Genomic DNA, 20491 nt, shown 5'->3' on the forward strand with positions numbered 1-20491 from the left:
AGAATTCCATCCCTAGTCCTGCTGGCCACACTACTCCTGATACCAGCCAAGATGCCATTGGCCTTCCATGCCACCTGGGCACACTGCTATCTGCCTAGCTGTCTATCTGTCTACTGCAGCCATCTGTCTACGGACTGTGTATATTAGTGGCCTTCCTTTTTAGTTGTACTGCCAACTTCTCTGCCAACTCAACACAATTCAGGTTTGTATTTTAAATGCTACACTAAGTGGATATAGAAGAAAAATGCAATGATGTTTCAAAAGCTGGTTATCAACAGGATCATTTTCATTTTACTGTCCTTGACTTCAGCCTAGCAAAAGAATACTCATGTTTTGAATTGCTTTGAATACACTTCCACAGTACTGTTTCTGAAGATTACCACTAAATGAGTTTTGTATATCAGATACATGTTGATCTATGGAACAACATGGAGTTTTCGACCAGTGAGGTGCAGAGTTAACTGTACTTGCATCACAGAATCACAGAACAGCAGGGACTGGAAGGGACCTCTAGGGATCATCTCCTAAGCAGGCTCATTCAGAGCAGAATTCAAGGAAAATGTTGAGTTGCTGGAACAAGTCCAGAGAAGGGCAACAAGGCTGGGGAGGGGTCTGGAGCACAGCCCTGTGAGGAGAGGCTGAGGGAGCTGGGGGTGTTTAGCCTGGAGGAGGCTCAGGAGAGACCTTATTGCCATTTAAAACTCCCTGAAGGGAGGTTGTAGCCAGGTGGGGGTTGGTCTCTTCTCCCAGGCAACCAGCACCAGAACAAGAGGACACAGTCTCAAGCTGTGCCAGGGGAGGTTTAGGCTTGATCTTAGAAAGCTCTTCACAGGCAGAGAGACAGCTGGAGCGCCTCTGCTGTGAGGACAGAATGAGGGAGTTGGGGTTGTTCAGAAGGCTCCAAGGCGACCTAATTGTGGCCTTCCAGTATCTGAAGGGGGCTACAAGAAAGCTGGGGAGGGACTTTTGAGGGTGTCAGGGAGTGATAGGACTGGGGGGAACGGAACAAAACTAGAAATGGGTAGATTCAGATTGGGTGTTAGGAGGAAGTTCTTCCCCATGAGGGTAGTGAGAGACTGGCACAGGTTGCCCAGGGAGGTGGTGGAAGCCTCATCCCTGGAGGTTTTGAAGGCCAGGCTGGACGTGGCTCTGGGCAACGTGATGCAGTGTGAGGTGTCCCTGCCCATGGCAGGGGGGTTGGAACTGGCTGATCCTTGAGGTCCCTTCCAACCTTAGCAATTCTAGGACTGGAATGTGCTGCCTGGGGAGGTGGTGGGGTCGATATCCCTGGAAGTGTTTCAGAAAAGACTGGATGAGGTATTTAGTGCCATGGGGTGGTTGATTAGATAGGTTTGGATGATTGGTTGGACTGGATGACGGAGTCACCATCACTGGAGGTGTTTAGGAGGAGACTGAATGGTGTGCTTGGTTGCATGGTTTAGTTGATTAGGTGGTGCTGGATGACAGGTTGGACGCGGTAATCTTGAAGGTCTCTTCCAACCTGATTTATTCTGTTCTATTCTATCCTGGAGGTCCCTTCCCACTGGGCCGATGCCGTGCCTCCGTGAAGCCTGGCTGGGCAGCGTGTCCCAACGCTCCGCCACCCCCACAGGAAAGCAGTTTCCCCTCGTGTTCAGACCGACTGTCCCCTCCTGCCGTTCGCGCGCTCCCACGCTCGCCCCGCTGCCCTGCACCCCTCAACGGCGGGGGGGCGGGGGGGGGAAACGCCTTACTGCGCACGCGCACGTCCCCCGCGCCACCCGTTCCCCCCCCCACTCCGTGGCGCCGAGTCCCGCTCCCCAGCGCACGAGGACGTGACGTCACCCGCCACCTGCCCTCCCTCGACGCGCTGCCCGGAAGCGTCCGGCCGGGCAGTACAGCTGATAAACAAAGAGTCCGGGAGACGTTTAGTTCCGGGGGCTCCTCCGCATGAACCGCGGCCACCGCCACCACCTCGGCTGCGACAATGATCCCGATCCCGGTGGTGGTGTGCGTGCTGGGGGGCTGGTGCGCCATCTACCTGGCGGATACGCTGCTCAAGGTGAGGGCTGCGGACGTAAAGCCGAACGGGAGATGTTGGCCCGCGCACGCCGTGGCAGGATCGCCGCTTCTCGCCTTGCACCCCGTCCGGGGCCGGTGGGAGGGCGCCGGCAACCCCATTCATCCCGGGCGGGGTCTGGAGTCGCCACTGGGAAGCGGCCTCCCTGCCTCGCCCACCCTCCTAAGCAGGGCTGGGCACGACTCCCCTTTCTCCCGCCTCAGGGGGACGGAGGCGTCGCTCCCCTGTCTGAGCCTGCAGGCCCGAGCTCGGCGCCCGGCCTCTGCCCTTCAAATTTAACCTCCGGCGCTAAGCCTGGTCCGTTCAGCCCCTGCCCGGGGATGGCAGGTGCCCGCGGCCGGTCAGACTTGGAGCGGAGGGGACGGCCGCAAGCCTCTCCTACCCGCCTCGGGCTATGCCAGGCTCCGCGGACGGTGTAGTTGCCGGCGAGGCTGTTGTGCTGCACCCCCCCAGGCCTTGCTGACCCCCCTCCAAGGGCTGAGGCCATCCTTTGGCCGAGGGCAAGCCTCCTCGCCCTAAACCCGGGGCCCTTCTGCCCTGCATGAAACCAGCAGGGGTGCCCAGTGGGGTGGTGGTTTGCTTCTGCCCATCACGGAGGTTGGAAAACGCCTCTCGGCCGGCTGCAGAGAGGAGATTTCGGATCTGTGTTAGAGGACCAAAGCTGGGAAATATTAAGGGAGACTGCTTGTAGTCTACCGCTGAAATAGTTCTGTGGTACTTTGACGTGCTTCATGGGGTGTAAAGTATTAATGTAGTTGATTTATTAACCTTTAAAACCCCCCTTAATTTATAAGTTTGCTGTGTGGAGTGTGTGTTTTGTGATGATTACTCTAAAACTGCAGTGTGTAAAACCATAACAGAGTTTTCCTCCCTGTTTTTGAATCTCCTTAATATTACTGGAGGGGGAAAAAAAAGGCAGGACTCCTTAAAATAACTTTTAAAAGATCTAAAATTTAATCCTCACAGAGGATTCTAAGACGTTCTATAAGTGTTTGTAAGACATTTTCCCTCTGGATGAAGAGGGGAGAGTTTGACCAGAGCATGCACCAGGACAGGCATCATTCATGCTATCTACAGATGCAGCTGTGCACTGCATACACTTCATTAGGTGGGCTTCTGTTTAAAGCTAGAGAGCTGCCATTTCTAAGAGAAGATGGAAATTGGCAAAGTATGTGTGCAAAATGAGATGTGTGGTGGTTAAAATGAATGAGTTAAAAATGAAATAAAAATGGCAAGTTTGATCTGCTTTTGGCAGGGGGGTTGGACATCCAGCTGGCAGCCAGTCATTAGAGGTGTCCCCCAGGGATCAGTCTGGGCCCCATCCTGGTCAATATCTTTTCTGATAATCTGGACAGAGTCCATCATCACTAGATTTGCAGATGACACCAAGTTGGGAGCAGGAGTGGATCTGTTAGAGGGTAGCAGAGGCACTTTGCCAGGCTGGACAGATGGGCAGAGTCCAACAGGATGAGATTGAACACATCCAAGTGCCAGGTTCTAACACATTGGCCACAGCAACCCCATGCAGTGCTACAGGCTGGGGACAGAGTGGCTGGAGAGCAGCCAGACAGAAAGGGAACTGGGGGTACTGGTTGATAGTAGGATGAACATGAGCCAGCAGTGTGCCCAGGTGGCCAAGAAGGCCAAAGGCCATCCTGGCCTGCATTAGAAATACTGTAGCCAGCAGGAGCAGGGAAGTCATTCTGCCCTGTACTCAGCACTGGTTAGGCCACACCTTGAGTTCTGTGTCCAGTTCTGGGCCCCTCAGTTTAAGAAGGACATTGAGACACTTGAATGTGTTCAGAGAAGGGCAACAAAGCTGGGGAGGGGTCTGGAGCACAGCCCTATGAGGAGAGGCTGAGGGAACTGGGGTTGTTTAGCCTGGAGAAGAGGAGGCTCAGGGGAGACTTTATTGCTGTCTGCAACTCCCTGAAGGGAGATTGCAGCCAGGTGGGGGTTGGTCTCTTCTCCCAGGCAACCAGCATCAGAACAAGAGGACACAGTCTCAAGCTGTGCCAGGGGAAGTTTAGGCTGGAGGTGAGGAGAAAGTTCTTCCCAGAGAGATTGTCCATTGGAATGTGCTGCCAAGGGAGGTGGTGGAGTTACCATCCCTGGAGGTGTTCAAGAGGGGATTGGATGTGGCACTTGGAGCCATGGTTTAGTAGTCAGGAGGTCTTGAGTGACAGGTTAGACTTGATGATCTTTGAGGTCTTTTCCAACTTTATTGATTCTATGATCTCTGGAGGTCCCTTCCAACCTCTAACATTCTGTAATGCTGTGTAATATTTTTTTTGGGGGGGGTTGCATTAACATTACAATCCAGTTTCTACCAAGTGTAGATAGGGCCTAGCAATTTCGAAGTCAAAAATGTTCAGTTTTGCCATTCCTGTTAAATGTAGGAAGAAACAGAAGAAAGTTGAGGAGAGGAGAACACTTGGGAAAATAAATGGCTCCCCCTGCTGCTAATGCTTGGAGAGCTCAGTAGGAGAGCTGTTCATTGCCAAATATTAGTCTGTGGATAATGACAACAAAATACAAGATTTTGGTAAATTTTACTCCATCAAGTCCCTATTCTGTGTTTGGAAGCCTCCATGGCATTGCTTTGAAACATATTAGAAGTCTGGACAGAGACCAGGTCCTGCATCTGGGTTGGAGCAATCCTAGGCACTGATGCAGGCTGGGCAGGGACTGGCTTGAGAGCAGCCCTGAAGAAAAGGACCTGGGGGTGCTTCCTGTAGGCTCCCTTCAGGTACTGCAAGGCTGCTCTTAGGTCTCCCTGGAGCCTCCTCTCTGCCAGGCTGAACAAGCCCAGCTCCCTCAACCTGTCCTTGTAGCAGAGGTGTTCCAGCCCCCTGATCATTTTTATGCCCCTCCTCTGGACCTGCTTCATCAAGTCCATGTCCTTCCTGTGCTGAGGGCTCCAGAGCTGGATGCAGCACTCCAGGTGAGGTCTTACCAGAGCAGAGTAGTGGCAGAATCACCTCTCTAGATGTGCTGGCCAAATGCTTATCCAATCAAACTGAGGAGCCCAGAACTGGACACAGGACTCAAGGTGTGGCCTAACCAGTGCTAAGTACAGGGCAGAATGACTTCCCTGCTCCTGCTGGCCACTCTATTGCTGATGCCAGGATGGCCTTTGGCCTTCTTGGCCATCTGGGCACACTGATGGCTCTGTTCAGCCTACTGTCAACCCCAGGTACCTCTCTGCCTGGCTGCTCTTCAGCTGCTCTGACCCCAGCCTGTAGCACTGCTTGGGGTTGTGGCCAAAGTGCAGAACCCGGCACTTGGACTTGTTAAATGCTATCCTGTTGGACTCTGTCCATCTGTCCAGCCTGTCAAGGTCCTTCTGGAGAGCTCTCCTACCCTCTTAACAGATCAACTCCTGCTCCCAGCTTGGTGTCATCTGCAAATTTAGTGATGATGGACTCAATCCCCTCATCCAGATCATCAATAAAGATATTGAACAGGATGGGGCCCAGCACTGATCCCAGCTGGCTATGGCACCATTCACCACCACTCTCTGGCCTCAGCCCTCTAGCCAGTTGCTAATCCAGCACAGAGTGCTGCTGTCCAAGCCATGAGCTGACAGCTTGGCCAGGAGTTTGCTATGGGGAGCAGCATCAAAGGCCTTGCTGAAGTCCAGGTAGACTATTAGATACATCTGATCAAGGTTAGCCTTCAGCTTTTGAGGTCATGAAGCTGAAATGGTTCAGAGCTCTTGGAAGAGATTTTGTCAGCAAAGAATGTGAAGGACTCCTGCTTGTTCCAGGTATTTATGGAGTTCCTGGAGTGTTCAGCAGTATTATTTGGAAGGCTTGCATCGATTAAAAAAAGGTATTGCTGTCACAGGTAACAAAGATCACTTGGAACTCTTAAAGAAGCAGTGCCGAGGCCTGTGTGAAGGAAGTTTGCAGTGAAATGTAGGATACCAACATGCTTCCTACTAGAGCTTGAGGGGGTGTGTGGTGCTGTGATGATCTTACTGGGCTCAGGATAAAAAGAGCCAAAGTTTGCATGTGTTTTTGCAAAGGGATGCAGTCCTTCAGTGATCCTGAATACCATTTGCATAACTTGGGAGGAAAATGTAAATGCAAAAAGAATTCTGCTGCCTTTTTGATGTTTGTTTCTTTTTTCCCTCCCCATTTGTCAACTGTGTGGTCAGTAATCTCCTATTTCTCATGGAAAATTTGAGGTTCTTTTTATCCATGCCTTGCTGGAACAGTGAGGCTGTGATGTGGTTGGAATGAATTTGAAGGGATGAGTTTATGGCATTTCTAGGGGAGAAAAATGGGGTTTACAAGCCCTGTGAGGAGAGGCTGAGGGAGCTGGGGGTGTTTAGCCTGGACAAGAGGAGGATCAGGGGAGACTACCTGAAGGGAGGTTGCAGCCAGGTGGAGGTTGGTCTCTTCTCCCAGGCAACCAGCACCAGAACAAGAGGACACAGTCTCAGGCTGTGCCAGGGGAGGTTTAGGCTGGATATTAGGAAGACGTTCTTCACAGAAAGAGTGATTTGCCATTGGAATGGGCTGCCCACGGAGACTAAATCTTAGACTTAGGCTGGTGGTGAGGAGAAAGTTCTTTCTAGAAAGAGTAATTGGCCATTGGAATGTGCTGCCCAGGGAGGTGGTGGAGTCACCATCCCTGGAGGTGTTCAGGAAAGGCTTGGATGTGACACTTGGAGCCATGGTTTAGTTGTCAGGAGGTGTTAGGTTTTAGGTGATAGGTTAGACTTGATTATCTCTGAGGTCTTTTCCAACCTGGTTGATTGTGAGATTCTATGTGATGAAAGGAACACATTTTTAAGCTGCTAAATCAATATATCCAGTTAGCTTTAACATAATAATAAGTGGTTGACTGGGTTGTTCTTTTTACTCTCTGTGAATGAATAGGATGCACTTAATTCCCAGAAGACAGTTTCTCATCTCAGAGGTACTTAATGCCATATGTGGCTTTGTTCTTAATTATCTGGTAGATTATGTGAGAAGGTTTTTTTCCCCCCCTTTGGCTTAGTTGTTATTAATTTTAAAAATGTAATCATCTTCCTGATCTCTGAAGGTTAGCAAATGCTGGGTAAGCAAAGGCTGATCTGGTTGTGGATGCTAAACTTAGTAGTGCCATATGGAGGACCTAGTGTTGATTGGATACATCACAAAGAGAATTTCTGTTGTTCCCCTCAGCTGGCTGAACAAAAATGTAGCTGAAATCAGTGGGGTGAAGGAGGAAATGACACAGAAATGTATAGGCAGAAATGATGTGATAGGTGGTAGAGGAGTAATGGTCTGAGTAAGTGGGTCTTGTATCCCAGGAAAATCATTACTTGAAATAGATGTTTACTGTGAAAATGTTAATTTATTCAGCAAAGTGAGAAAAGCTATGAAGGTAGTTCACAGGATCACAGGATCTTAGGGGTTGGAAGGGACCTGTGGAAATCTCTGAGATCAGGGCCGCAGAATCTAGCACAGGTCACACAGCAATGCATCCAGATGGGTCTTGAATATCTCCAGAGAAGGAGGCTCCACAACCTCTCTGGGCAGCCTGTTCCAGTGCTCTGTGGCACTCACAGTGAAGAAGTTCCTCCTCATGTTGAGCTGGAACCTCCTGTGCTGCAGTTTGTATCCACTGCCCATTGTTCTATCCCAGGGTGCAACTGAGCAGAGTCTGTCCCCTCCCTCTTGACCCCCAGCCCTCAGATATTGATAGACATTGATCAGATCCCCTCTCAGTCTTCTCCTCTCCAGACTAAACAGCCCCAGGGCTCTCAGCCTCTCCTCACCAGGCAGTGCTCCAGTGCCTTCAGCATGCTTGCAGCCCTCCCTTGGACTCTCTCCAGCAGATCCCTGTCCCTCTTGAACTGGGTAGCCCAGAACTGGATGCAGTATTCTAGGTGAGGCCTCACCAGGGCAGAGTAGAGGGGGAGGAGAACCTCCATGGATCTGCTGGACACACTCCTCTTAATGCACCCCAGGATCCCCTTGGCCACCAGGGCACATCGCTGTCCCATGCAGAACTCCCTGTCCACCAGCACTCCCAGGTCCTTCTCCACAGGGCTACTCTCTAGCAGATTGCCTCCTAACCTGTACTAGTTGTGCAAGAGGAGATCCTCATTCCCCAGCACCAGTTTGACAGTGCAGTAGGAATGCAAGGAACTTGGCAAGTTCTAAATTTGTTTAAAGAACCAGAGATGACAGCCAAAAGCTTGTGAAGATCCTCTTGGGGGAGGAGAGTGGAGTCTGTTGTGAGCTAGGCATTCACAGTGTCATCAGTAGCTGCTGCTGCTTGTAGGGAAACTTGGGAACAATGTTCCACTTCAGATAGCTTTGAAGGCTTGTCTGGATTATGTCAGAGACAACTCCTGCTTTGGGAACTGCTCAAGGTTAGAAGGCTGTCAGCTCTGGTAAGCTTTTCCTGAGCTGTGAGTTCCAAGCACTGTGCAATATAAAGCAGCAGTGGCAAAACTATGTCTCTCAGTCTGTAATATCAGATAATACTGCAGAGAAGTATGAAACATGCAATTAATGGGTCACACTCCTCATAAAGGGAAGTCTTTGGAGCTACTAGGAAGGCATTCTGGGAAAATCTTGGAATGCTGGGAAGTTGTAGTGGAGTTGCTGTTGCAATGCAGGTGGATGATTTGAAATTCCTCCTGGCTTTTTGTTAGTGTGATCAAATATTTCAGAGTCCCTAGGAGACTTAGTCCTTGTGTCAGAAAAGTAGACCTCATTTTTACCCTCACCAAAGGATACCCACAGTACTGATCCATGTCTCACCAATGTAGTAGACATGGTTTTGTTTTCAGCTGAAGCTAAATGAAGCATTTTTCTTTATTGTAGTTTTAAGACTATTGTGTGAGCAGCAGGATGAGGGAGGGGATTTTGCCCCTCTGCTCTGCTCTCCAGCTGGAGCACTGCATGCTGGTGCCCCCAGCATAAGAGGGACGTGGAGCTGCTGGAGCAGATCCATAGGAGGCCACGAAGATGATGAGAAGGCTGGAGAACCTCCCCTATGGGGACAGGCTGAGAGAGTTGGGGCTGTTCAGCCTGGAGAAGAGGAGGCTCAGGGAAGACCTTCTTGCTGTCTACAACTACCTGAAGGGAGGTTGTAGCCAGGTGGGGGTTGGTCTCTTCTCCCAGGCAGCCAGTGACAGAACAGAGGACACAGTCTCAAGCTTCCCAGAAAGAGAGATTGGCCATTGGAATGTGCTGCTCAGGGAGGTGGTGGAGTCACCATCACTGGAAGTGTTTAAAAAGAGCCTGGATGAGGCACTTGGTGCCATGGTTTAGTTGTTTAGATGATGTTGGGTGCCAGGTTGTACTTGATGATCTTGGAGGTTGTTTCCAGCCCATTTGATTCTGTATTCTGTACACACATAACGTGCAGGATATTTACCTGGACTTCTGCATCTGTTGTTGTACCAACAGGTCCCATTCACTGCTTGGTTACAGAAACACAGCATCTTCCTAGAAGTACTTTTTTTTTTTTGACCAAACTGATTTCCCATTGCTTTGCAGTCCTCCAACTCTCTGAAGGCATCCTATGAAGACTGGCTGCTGACATATGGCTTGAGTGTCTCTCCTTTTCACATGCGGTGGCAAACAGCTCTCTTCAACCGCCAGTTCTACAGCTGGGGGAGGTGGAAACCCAGATTTCTTTACTTATGGTATAAATGCAGGATTTGTTTGTTTTTGTGGTGTTTTGGGTTTTTTTAATTCTGTCAGATAGAGTCAGCAACCTAACCACATCTCTACCTTTCAGCCTGGAAAGTATCATGGATAAGACGTGGTTGTTTCACTGGGCTCGACAGAGTTCTGGGCAACCTGATCTAGTTGGGGATGTCCCTGCTGACTGCAGAGGGAGTTAGAACTAGATCACCTTTGGAGGCCACTTCCAACCCAGACCATTCTATGATTCTGTGATAAAACCACATTACTGTGATTGCCATAATTGTACTGTGTCAGTGTAAGTCTTTTGCCTCTGCTACAGAACACAGAGCTGTATTCTAGGCTGCAGAGTGAGATGTGATAAAAGAAGATATCTGTAAGCTTTATTTACCTGTGGTTTGAACTATACATAGTTCATAAGAGTACAGCTGTTACCCGTTAAACAGCATGTAGGATCACAGGCTCATAGGATGTTACGGGCTGGAAGTGACCTCTGGAGATCTTCAAGTCCAAGCCCCCTGCCAGAGCAAGACCATAGAATCCAGCACAGGTCACACAGGAACACATCCAGACAGGGCTGGAAAGTCTCCAGAGAAGGAGACTCCACAACCTCTCTGGGCAGGCTGCTCCAGTGCTCTGTTGGTATGGGTGCTCCTGAACTGGTTTAGAAAACTGTTGCTCAGTTGCCTTCCTATCATGACTTTAGGAAGAAGTTCTTCACCAGAAGGGTGGTGAGAAACTGGCACAGGTTGCCCAAAGAGGTGGTGGAAGCCTCAGCCCTGGAAGATTTTAAGGCCAGGCTGGATGTGGCTGTGAGCAACCTGCTGTAGTGTGAGGTGTCCCTGCCCATGGCAGGGGGGTTGGATCTGGCTGATCCTTGAGGTCCCTTCCAACCCTGACAATTCTGTGATTCCATATATTCTCTGAAAATACAAAATGAGTAAGGTCTTAATTTCTTTTCATTTCCTATATTGCTCCCCTCAGTGAGATAGTAGTAATAGAAAGAGAAGTCTGCTTCAGATTGGTTTCTCTCATGGAATGATCTTACTATTTCAGCCCAAAATAGTTCTCTATCAAACACCATTTTTTAAAGCATATCACTTATTACAGCAGAATGTTTCCATTAATCCCTTTAATTAACATTGCAAATACATGTTGCTTAAAATAAATCTACTAATGCCCAGTGTGCTTCATGAAGGATGGCAGGAGAGCAGTTGTGCTGGTGTGAGAGGAAGGAAAACCAAAGGCTTTTAGTTAGAGAATAATCTTTACCACATCCTTCAACTACTGGACAGTGCAAAATAATAATAATGATAATAATAATAATAATATACCAGCACTAGGTGGACTGATGTAATTGGCAACTATATTAATAGAAAACAAAGTGGAAAGCAGAAAAGTGTGCTTTGAATCATCCATTTTTCAATCTAGTCTTGCAGTTGTACCTCCCAGTTGCTCTTTAAAGGAGGCTGAGTCCCCTTCAGTATTTTTCAGCACTTTTTAAATTGTGTGTGAGGAGGATGCAAAATGTATAGGAAAAGCTTATCTAAATAAATGAGGTGTGCTATTCCATGTGTAAATATGGAATGGTGTCTGGAGTGGGTCCAGAGGAGGGCCACAAAGATGATCAGAGGGCTGCAGCATCTCGCCTATGGCAGCAGGCTGAGAGAGTTGGGGATGTTCAGCCTGGAGAAGAGAAAGCTCCGCGGAGACCATATAGCAGCCTTCCAGTACCGGAAGAAGGCCACAAGAAGGATGCAGAGGCACTGTTTGCAAAGGCCTGCAGTGACAGGATGAGGGGCAATGGTTTGAAATGAGAAAAGACATTTAGATGGGTGTTAGGAACAAGTTCTGCACCATGAGGCTGTTGGAACACTGCATTTGGGAGGTAGTTGAGGCCCCATCTTTGAAGCTGTTCAAGGTCAGCCTCGACAAGGCTCTGAGCAACCTGATCTAGTGGAAGATGTCCCTGCTGACTGCAGAGGGGGTTTGAACTAGATCTCCTTTGGAGGTCCCTTTCCTCCCCAGACCATTCTATGATTCTGTGAGCATTACTAGTTGCCTTTAGCCAATACTTTTGTCTCAGGGTTTTGCTAACATTGGCTAAGTTTTGCCATAGGAGTTAGTTGTGCTCACTTGTGCTAAAGCAGTGACACATCTGGAGAATGTAATTGTGCCTGCTTGCAGCATATGCATTGCTGAACTGTTGACTTTGTTAAACTTTACAGGTTCAACATAGGGATGGTGTTTGGGATAGTTGCCATGTTTGGCTCTGTTATCCTTCTTGGAAAGACTCTGATGCAGACCCTGACACAGATGCTCACCGAGGCTCCGAAAGCCCAGAACGATCGGATGCTGCAAGTTGTGGTAAGTGTTCTCTCCTTCGGGCTTCATCTAGCAGGTGTCAGCTGATCTTAACTAGCCTCATGAGGGGATATGTGATGCTTAAATCCTCCCATGCAAGAATATCCTAACTCCTGGTACAGATCTAGATAAAAATTTGCATGTTCATTACCAGCCTTAAAAGTGGAGAGAAGAGTGGAGGAGAAAAGAAAGCAAACATATGGAAGAGTTTATATTAGAAATTCTCTGGAGCAAGAATTGCCTAGTAGCTTTGAAAAGGCCTGAAGTGCTAAGAATACAAAATAGAGGTAAGAGTTTGCTTTGAGATGTGGAATTTAGAGACACTTGAAGTTTTCAAGGCACATCCATAGAATCACAGAATTGTCAGGGTTGGAAGGGACCACAAGGATCATCCAGCTCCAACCCCCCTGCCATGGCCAGGGACACCTCACTCTACAGCAGGTTGCTCACAGCCACATCCAGCCTGGCCTTAAAAATCTCCAGGGATGAGGCTTCCACCACCTCCCTGGGCAACCTGTGCCAGTGTCTCACCACCCTCATGGGAAAGAACATCTTCCTAACACCCAATCTCAATCTCCCCATTTCTAGTTTTGCTCCATTCCCCCCAGTCCTATCACTCCCTGACACCCTCAAAAGTCCCTCCCCAGCTTTCTTGTAGCCCCCTTCAGATACTGGAAGGTCACAAGAAGGTCTCCTTAGAGCCTTCTCTTCTCCAGACTGAACAACCCCAACTCTCTCTGTCTGTCCTCATAGCAGAGCAACTCCAGCCCTCTGCTCATCCTCGTGGCCCTTCTCTGGACACCTTCCAGCACCTCCAGATCCTTCCTGTAATAGGGGCTCCAGAAGTGGACACAGTGCTCCAAGTGGGATAGTCTGCATTTATTAAATCCCCTCTCAGTCTTCTCCTCTCCAGGCTAAACAGCCCCAGGTATCTCAGCCTGTCCTCACCAGGCACTGCTCCAGTCCCTTCAGCATCCTTGTTGCTCTCCCTTGGACTCTCTTGAGTAGTTCCTTATCCCTCTTGAACTGAGGAGCCCAGAACTGGATGCAGTATTCCAGGTGAGGTCTTACCAGGGCAGAGTAGAAGGGGAGGACAACCTCCCTGGATCTGCTGGCCACACTCCTCTGAATGCACCCCAGGAATCCCCTTGGCCTTCTTGGCCACCAAGGCACATTGCTGTCCCTGGAAAATCCCATCTGTGTCCAGGTGTAGAGTGGTGGTAGCAGCAATGTAGAGATTTATGTGCCCTCTGCTGCCTGGGTTAAAGCAGGAGTGCCAAACCATTTTACTCTCATTGCATACCTAGCAGGCCCAGTGAACAGAAGTGAATTGTGTGCTGCCTCGATAGACCTTCCTCTATGTGGTGACTGCATGCAGCTAGACTTGAAATGTTGTTTGAGTGAAGGAGGGCTGCATGTACCATAAACTGAGTGCCTTTGGGATGCTTTGTGCCTGTTGCCCCCATGCAGGGCGAATAGAGCAAATGCAGGGTGTGTTGGCAAGAGCAGGCCACAGGAACTGCTGGAACTGCCACTGCAGTGGACCCTGTCTACACACTGCTCCTGGATTATCTCTAGAAGCAGACAGGAGCAGGCAGTCTGTGCATCCAGTAGAGCACAAGTTGAACATGAGACACAAAATGTTTAGTTTGCATACCAACAGGGTCTGTCCTAAGCATGTATAGAATCATAGAATGGTCCAGGCCAGAAGGGACCTCCAAAGGTCATCCAGTCCAACCTCCCCACAGTCAGCAGGGACATCCCCAACTAGATCAGGCCGCCCAGAGCCTTGTTGAACCTCACCTTGAGTATCTCCAGGGAAGGAGCCTCAGCCACGTCCCTGGGCAACCTGTTCCAGTGTTCCACCACCCTCATGGTGCAGAACTTGTTCCTAACGTCCAATCTCAATCTGCTCTTCTCTAGTTTGAAGCCATTGCCCCTTTTCCTGTCACTGCTGGCCCCTGTGAACAGTCTCTCCCCATCCTTTCTGTAGTCCCCCTTCAGGTACATTACATTCTGGGATGAAAAAATCCTCCCTCACATCATCTTCCATTTTCTCAGCTCATTACATGGATCTGTCCACTTTTGTGAAACCAAAGGGCAATATATTGCTCGTTGGAGAAAATAACATACCAGGCAACCAACCAACCAAAGTAGAGATGAGCCTTTGGAATTGAGCTGCTGTGAATTGCAACTATGAAAGCAGAAATCCAGGGTAGAGTTCACAGTTTCAATGTGGAATTGATTTCTCAGTGGCTGCCTGAAAGCAAGGACAGGCTGGCACTGAAAAGGATGTCATGCATGGAGATAAACTAATGGCATTTATGGGGATAAAGTTACCTCTCCTAACTTGTGATTCTGTTTTCTTCTTTCATTTCTGAATGGTCACAGTTGTGTTAATTCTGCCTCTGTTGTATAACTGAAGAGTTCCAGTAGGCTTTTTTGAGGGGAATGTGCTAGCCTAAGTTGACACCAAAAGGTGACCATTGTGTGGTTGCAAATAGGTGAAGAACAAGGAAGGAGAACCTTCTTACTTAAATTAGTGTCCAGGTTTGGGCTCCCCAGTGCAAGGGATCTGCTGGAGGGAGTCCAACAGCTAGCTATGAGAATGACTGTGGGACTTGAACATCTCTCTATGAAGAAAGACTGAGAGACCTGGGGCTGTTTAGTCTGGAGAAGGCTGAGAGGGAACCTTATCAATGTCTATAAATATCTGAGGACTGGGTGTCAAGGTGAAGGTGAATGCTACAGACAGGCCAGGTTTTTTTGCCCTTGGCACCTCTTTTCTGTCACTGAATTGTAGTTCATGTTGTGTTCATGCCAGCTGGTAGTGATGGTAGGGGACAACACCTTGCCTTGAGGCAGGACAACTGTGGAGCAAACAGGAGGCCTGTTCCAGATCAAGCAGCAGAAGTGACCTTATCCCACTGCAGCCCAGCAGCTGCGAGGGGATGGGAACTGAACAGGAGGAAAGGGAGGGGATGGTTCCTCAATCTCTGACTTGTGACTGTTCTGAAGCCTGTCTGGAAGCTGTTAGTGTCTCATGTTTAGCACAGGGAAGGACTTGGGGAGTAATGGGAATCCACAGCAACAGGAGGAATTTGAGGGGCTTGCCTGTAATGTATTACATCAATTAAAGCAGTATACTCACTTTAAGAACTCTATATGCAGACCCCCAAAATTAGAAGAGCAGACAAAAATTACACTGTTTGTGAGCTTGTAAACTTGGGATAATCCCATGAGTTGGATAGGGAGGGAGAAAGGACACACAGTTCCAGTTGTAGGCTCATGTTTTGACCTCCTAGGGCTCACAGTGCTGTCAGTGCCACACAATTCTTAATCTTCTCAGTGGCTCAGTCATCTACATGACTGGCTGCAGGAGATGGAAACCAATGCTCACAGTTGCCAAGCCTTGTTGTTTTGAGTGGGAGGCTGTGTACATTTTATAAGCTCCTCAAGCTTAATATAGAGCAGGACATACTTAGCCAGGGCCGGGGGGAATATATAGGGCAGGGAGAAGGCTTTTGCTCCTGGGGATAAAAAAAGGCTTTTCAATCTTCAACAAAAGAATATGTATTTCAAACTCCATGGAATATGTTGGGAGAAGAGGTACCAGCTGATAGTGCTGCATGGGAATGGCTCCTGTTGTGTTGCATGGCTGAAGAAGCTGAGTGAAAGCAGCAAGGTTAGGGGCAGAATTATTTGTCTTTGTACCTCTTGGTTTCCTCCCTTGTTTTGTTTTGTTGTCATGCCCACATTAACAGGTGCCTGGTGTAAATTTGCCTGTCAGCCAGCTGGCCTATTTCTTCTCTGCAATCCTCATCAGTGGTGTGATACATGAAGTCGGCCACGGGGTGGCAGCTATTCGGTAATACAAACTGCTTTTCTCTCATTGTCTCCCCAGACAGCCTCATATTCCAGGGAATTTACTTACAGGTGGATGATTCACAGAATGTTAGGGGTTGGAAGTGACCTCAAAAGATCATCCAGTCCAACCTCTCTGCCAGAGCAGGAGCACCTAGAGCAGGTCACACAGGAACACATCCAGGCAGGGCTGGAATGTCTCCAGAGGAGACTCCGCAACCTCTCTGGGCACATCACACAGGAACACTTCCAGGTGGGTTTGCAGTGTCTCCAGAGAAGGAGACTCCACAACCTCTCTGGGCAGCCTGTTTTTCCTTCTGTTCCAATTGAGCCTCCTTTGCTCCAGCTTGCACCCTTTGCTCCTTGTTCTATAACTGGACATCACAGAGCAGAGCCTGGCTCTGTCCTCCTAACACTGCCCTGCACATCCTTATCAACATAAATGAGGTCACCTCTCAGGCTCCTCCTCTCCAAGCTCAAGAGCCCCAGCTCCCTCAGCCTGTCCTCACAAGGGAGATGGTCCACTCCCTTAATCATCTTTGTGGCTTTGTGCTGGACTCTCTCAAGCAGTTCCCTAAGGTCCTTCTTGACCTGAGAAGCCCAGAATTGGACACAATATTCCAGATGCAGCCTCAGCAGGGCAGAGTAGAAGGAGAGGAGAACCTCTCTCCACCTCACCAGGGCAGAGTAGAACCTCTCTCCACCTACTAACCACAACCCTTCTAATCCACCCCAGGATGCCATTGGCCTTCTTGGCCTCAAGGGCACTTTGCTTTGATTTCTCTAGAGAGTCTGTTTCATCTATATTTCATAGCTTCCTTACATCCTAAGTTGGGAAGTGTGTACAGTTAAGGGTAGAGTTTTAATACAATGTTCATTCTGTAGCTGATGAGAAATACTTTTGCTCTGCAAATTATCAGGTTTAAAACAATGCTTCTTTTAAGTGGTCCTCTTTTTCACCTAGCAATTGCCTTTCTGCACCTGTGACACTTGAAGAGGACCCCTGTGCTACTGCACAATGGTACTTAAAAATAGATCTTAAATTGATTTGTTTAAACTTAGCTTGTGAAGTAGCATGCCAGCAAGCTGAAGCAGTAACTCAGTTAAAAGTGGTTTGCCCCTATTAACCTCACCAATGTGTTAATTTTGATCAAAGGGGATATTTTTAATGCCACAGCTGGGATGATTGCTTCATTAACAAGTGCAGAATCCTGCATCTAGGGAGAAATAACAGCAGGCAGCAGTACAGACTAGGGGTCCACCTGCTGGAAAGCAGCTCCATGGAGAGAGACTCTGGATTAGACAGCAAGTTCTGCATGGGACAGCAATGTGCCCTTGTGGCCAAGAGAGCCAGTGGGATCCTGGAGGGCATCAAGAAAAGTGTGGCCAGCTGGGCTGGGGAGGTTTTTCTCCCCCTCTACTCTGCCCTGCTGAGACCACACCTGCAATACTGTGTCCAGTTTGGGGCTCCCCAGTTCAAAGGACACAGAGACCTGCTGGAGAGAGTCCAGTGGAGAGCTACAAGGATGATTGCAGGACTGGAACATCTCTCCTTTTTATTCTCTTGGAGCTATTGCAGCAAGTCCAGAGGAGGGTCACAAAAATGATCCAAAGGTTGGAGCACCTCTGCTATGAGGATAGGCTGAGGGAGGTGGGGGTGTTCAGCCTACAGAAGAAAAGACTCTGGGGGGACCTTAGAGCTGCTTTCCAATACCTGAAGGGATCCTACAGGAAGGCTGCAGAGGGACTTTTCATAAGGATGTCTAGCAATAGGACAAGAAGGGATGGTTTGAAGCTGAGGGGAGTAGGTTTAGACTGGATCTTAGGCAGAAGTTCTTCAGTATGAGGGTGGTGAGACTCTGGAATAGGCTGCCCAGGGAGGCTGTGGATGCCTCCTTCCCCTTCCTGGGGGTGTTGAAGGCCAGGTTGGATGAAGCCTTGCGCAGCCGAGTCTAGTTGAGAGGCATCAATGCCCATGGTGGGGAGGTTGGAGTAGATGATTCCTGAGCTGCCTTCCAACCTAAGCCATTCTCTGATTCTTCCCTCTGTCCCTCCTACCCAAGTAATGAAATCATGTCTAGACTTTAGGCTGTCTGTTCCTCATTGGTAGCATGGAGAGATCGGCTGGGTTAACTCCAGGGAATTCCTGTATTGCTGCCTTCTGAATCCTTTTCTGTAACTCTGTGCCTCCTTTTCTTGTGTCTGCACAAGAAATAATAAAGAAATGTGAATCAATTCAATACAAGGCCCAGTGTACTGGCTCAGTAAGGATAATGGGATTAGCTGATCCATGCCTGGCTTAGCTTGGAGTAAGAATTGGAAGGTAATTGTCTTGGAACATGAGTGTCGTGCCTCTGTAAGTCCCTTAGGAAGTTTTCAACTTGACTTAGTTAGTCCAAAAAGTGACATTTAAAAGAATAGTGAAAGCTCTAAAACATATGTGTGTATTTACCTGTGTGTATTTAAATAATGACATCTACACTAAAAATAGTTAAATAGCAGTTGTCAAGCAGTAACACTATTGCTTATTTAGAGTTGTTATTGGCTATTATTTATTCAATTATTTAAATAGGATGTGAATAACATTTGGCCTTTTAACCTGTTCACTTGGTTTGATTTATTTTTGTTTTCCCCCCAAGTGACCTCTCTCTAATTTTTGGAAGTTTTAGATTTTCTCTAAATTTCATTTAGGAGAAAGAGAAATGATGAATTAGAGGAATCTCTTAAGTGTTTCTTGGAAAGGAAAGCAGGTTGCCCAGGGAGGTAGTTGAGGCTCCATCCCTGGACATATTTAAGGTCTGGCTTGGGACATATTTAAGTTCTGTCTCAGGACATATTTAAGGTCAGCATCAGTAAGACTCTGAGCAACCTGCTGTAGTGGAGGATGTCCCTGCTCACAGCACACAGATTGGACTGGATGACCTTTGGAGGTCCTTTCCAACCCAAAGCATTCTATCATTCTTTCAGTTTAAAATTGCCTCTTAATTTCATTTAGGGGAAACAGAGAAATGATGAATTAGAGAAATGATGAATTAGAGAAAGTGTTTCTTGGAAAGGAAAGCAGGTTGCCCAGGGAGGTAGTTGAGGCTCCATCCCTGGATATTTAAGGTCTGTCTCAGGACATATTTAAGGTCAGGATCAATAAGGCCCTGAGCAACCTGCTGTAGTGGAGGATGTCCCTGCTCATAGCACACAGCTTGGACTGGATGACCTTTGGAGGTCCCTTCCAACCCAAACCATTCTATCATTCTTCAAGCTGCTTTTTCATAGATTACTTTCAAACAGCATCCTACAGGTTATATATTTATTTATTTTTAAAATTATTTAAAAGAAAAAAATCCCCCAAATGTTAAAATATATGTTGACATGAAAGGAGTTTGTGGCTTTTTAAAGGTGTTTTAAAGGTGTGTTGCTGTTACCAGGAGCCAGAGAAGGAGCTGAACTTACCCTCACGTTTTCAGCCAGGCTCAGAGAGTGGCAGAGAGCACCCTTCAGCTTCATTATCTTGCAATTGCTCATTATGAAGAATAAGTTAGTTTTATAATGACAGTTTTAATTGTTGTAGTTGTCAGAAAGGAGTTTGTCATTTGTTTGTGTCCAGTGGCACCACTTGACTTTGCCTTTCTTCTCTTTTTTTCTTTTGAAGAGAACAAGTCCGATTCAATGGGTTTGGCATTTTTATTTTCATTGTCTACCCTGGAGCCTTTGTTGATCTCTTCACAACTCACTTGCAGCTGATATCTCCAGTCCAGCAATTAAGGATATTTTGTGCAGGTAATACTTTGTGCTTTTTCATTAAACCTTTGCATAGAATCATAGAATTGTCAGGGTTGGAAGGGACCCCAAGGATCATCCAGGTCCAACCCCCCTGCCATGGCCAAGGACACCTCACACTACAGCAGGTTGCTTACAGAACTGAAAAGAGGACATTTGGGTCACTTACACACATTGGCTTCAAACTACAGAAGAGTAGATTTAGATTAGGTGTTACCATGAGGGTGGTGGAACACTGGAACAGGTTGCCCAGGAAGGTAGTTGAGGCCCCATCCCTGCAGATATTCAAGGTCAGGCTGGACAAGGCTCTGGGCACCCTGATCTAGTTGAGGATGTCCCTGCTGACTGCAGGGGGGTTGGACTGGATGACCTTGGGAGGTCCCTTTAACCCAATCCATTCTATGATTTTATATTGCAAGAGTGGGTGGGATCAATGGCTGGTAATCAGTCAGTGCAACAAATACCTTCATTTTTTCACAGCTGTGAAAAAGGTGTGTTTGATAATGACTTTCATTGTTCTGAATTGTCAAAGTATCTGAATGAAACTCTTCTCAGTCTCCTGAATATCTGATTTTGCAGAGACAAGCTTGAAGGTATGTGAATGGCAGCTAAGTAAAAGACCTAGAGTAGAGAAAGGCTTCAGGTGTTGCTTTTACAGCCCACCTCTGCTCTGCAGCTTACAGAGTGTCTTAGTTGTACAGCAGATGGCATCACAAGCTCAAGAATAGTGAGGAGTCTTCTTGTAAGCCCTGTGCTATTTTTAGCATGAATT

General features: G+C 48.0%; 1 protein-coding gene across 2 annotated transcripts in view; it reads left to right on the top strand.

Moving 5' to 3' along the window:
* Positions 1–1905: 1905 nt before the first annotated feature.
* Positions 1906–20491, top strand: part of MBTPS2 (membrane bound transcription factor peptidase, site 2) — a 40441-nt gene continuing 21855 nt past the window's right edge. For both annotated transcript variants that reach the window (XM_054166001.1, XM_054166000.1), the window contains exons 1-5: positions 1906–2041; positions 9568–9716; positions 11946–12084; positions 15846–15949; positions 19592–19719. In XM_054166001.1, coding sequence (XP_054021976.1) covers positions 1967–2041; positions 9568–9716; positions 11946–12084; positions 15846–15949; positions 19592–19719 — 595 coding nt within the window. In that variant the 5' untranslated portion in view covers positions 1906–1966. The remainder of the gene's footprint in view (positions 2042–9567; positions 9717–11945; positions 12085–15845; positions 15950–19591; positions 19720–20491) is intronic.

This window comes from Dryobates pubescens, chromosome 12 (genome assembly GCF_014839835.1).
Source record: "Dryobates pubescens isolate bDryPub1 chromosome 12, bDryPub1.pri, whole genome shotgun sequence".
NCBI classification, from domain to species: Eukaryota; Metazoa; Chordata; class Aves; order Piciformes; family Picidae; genus Dryobates; species Dryobates pubescens.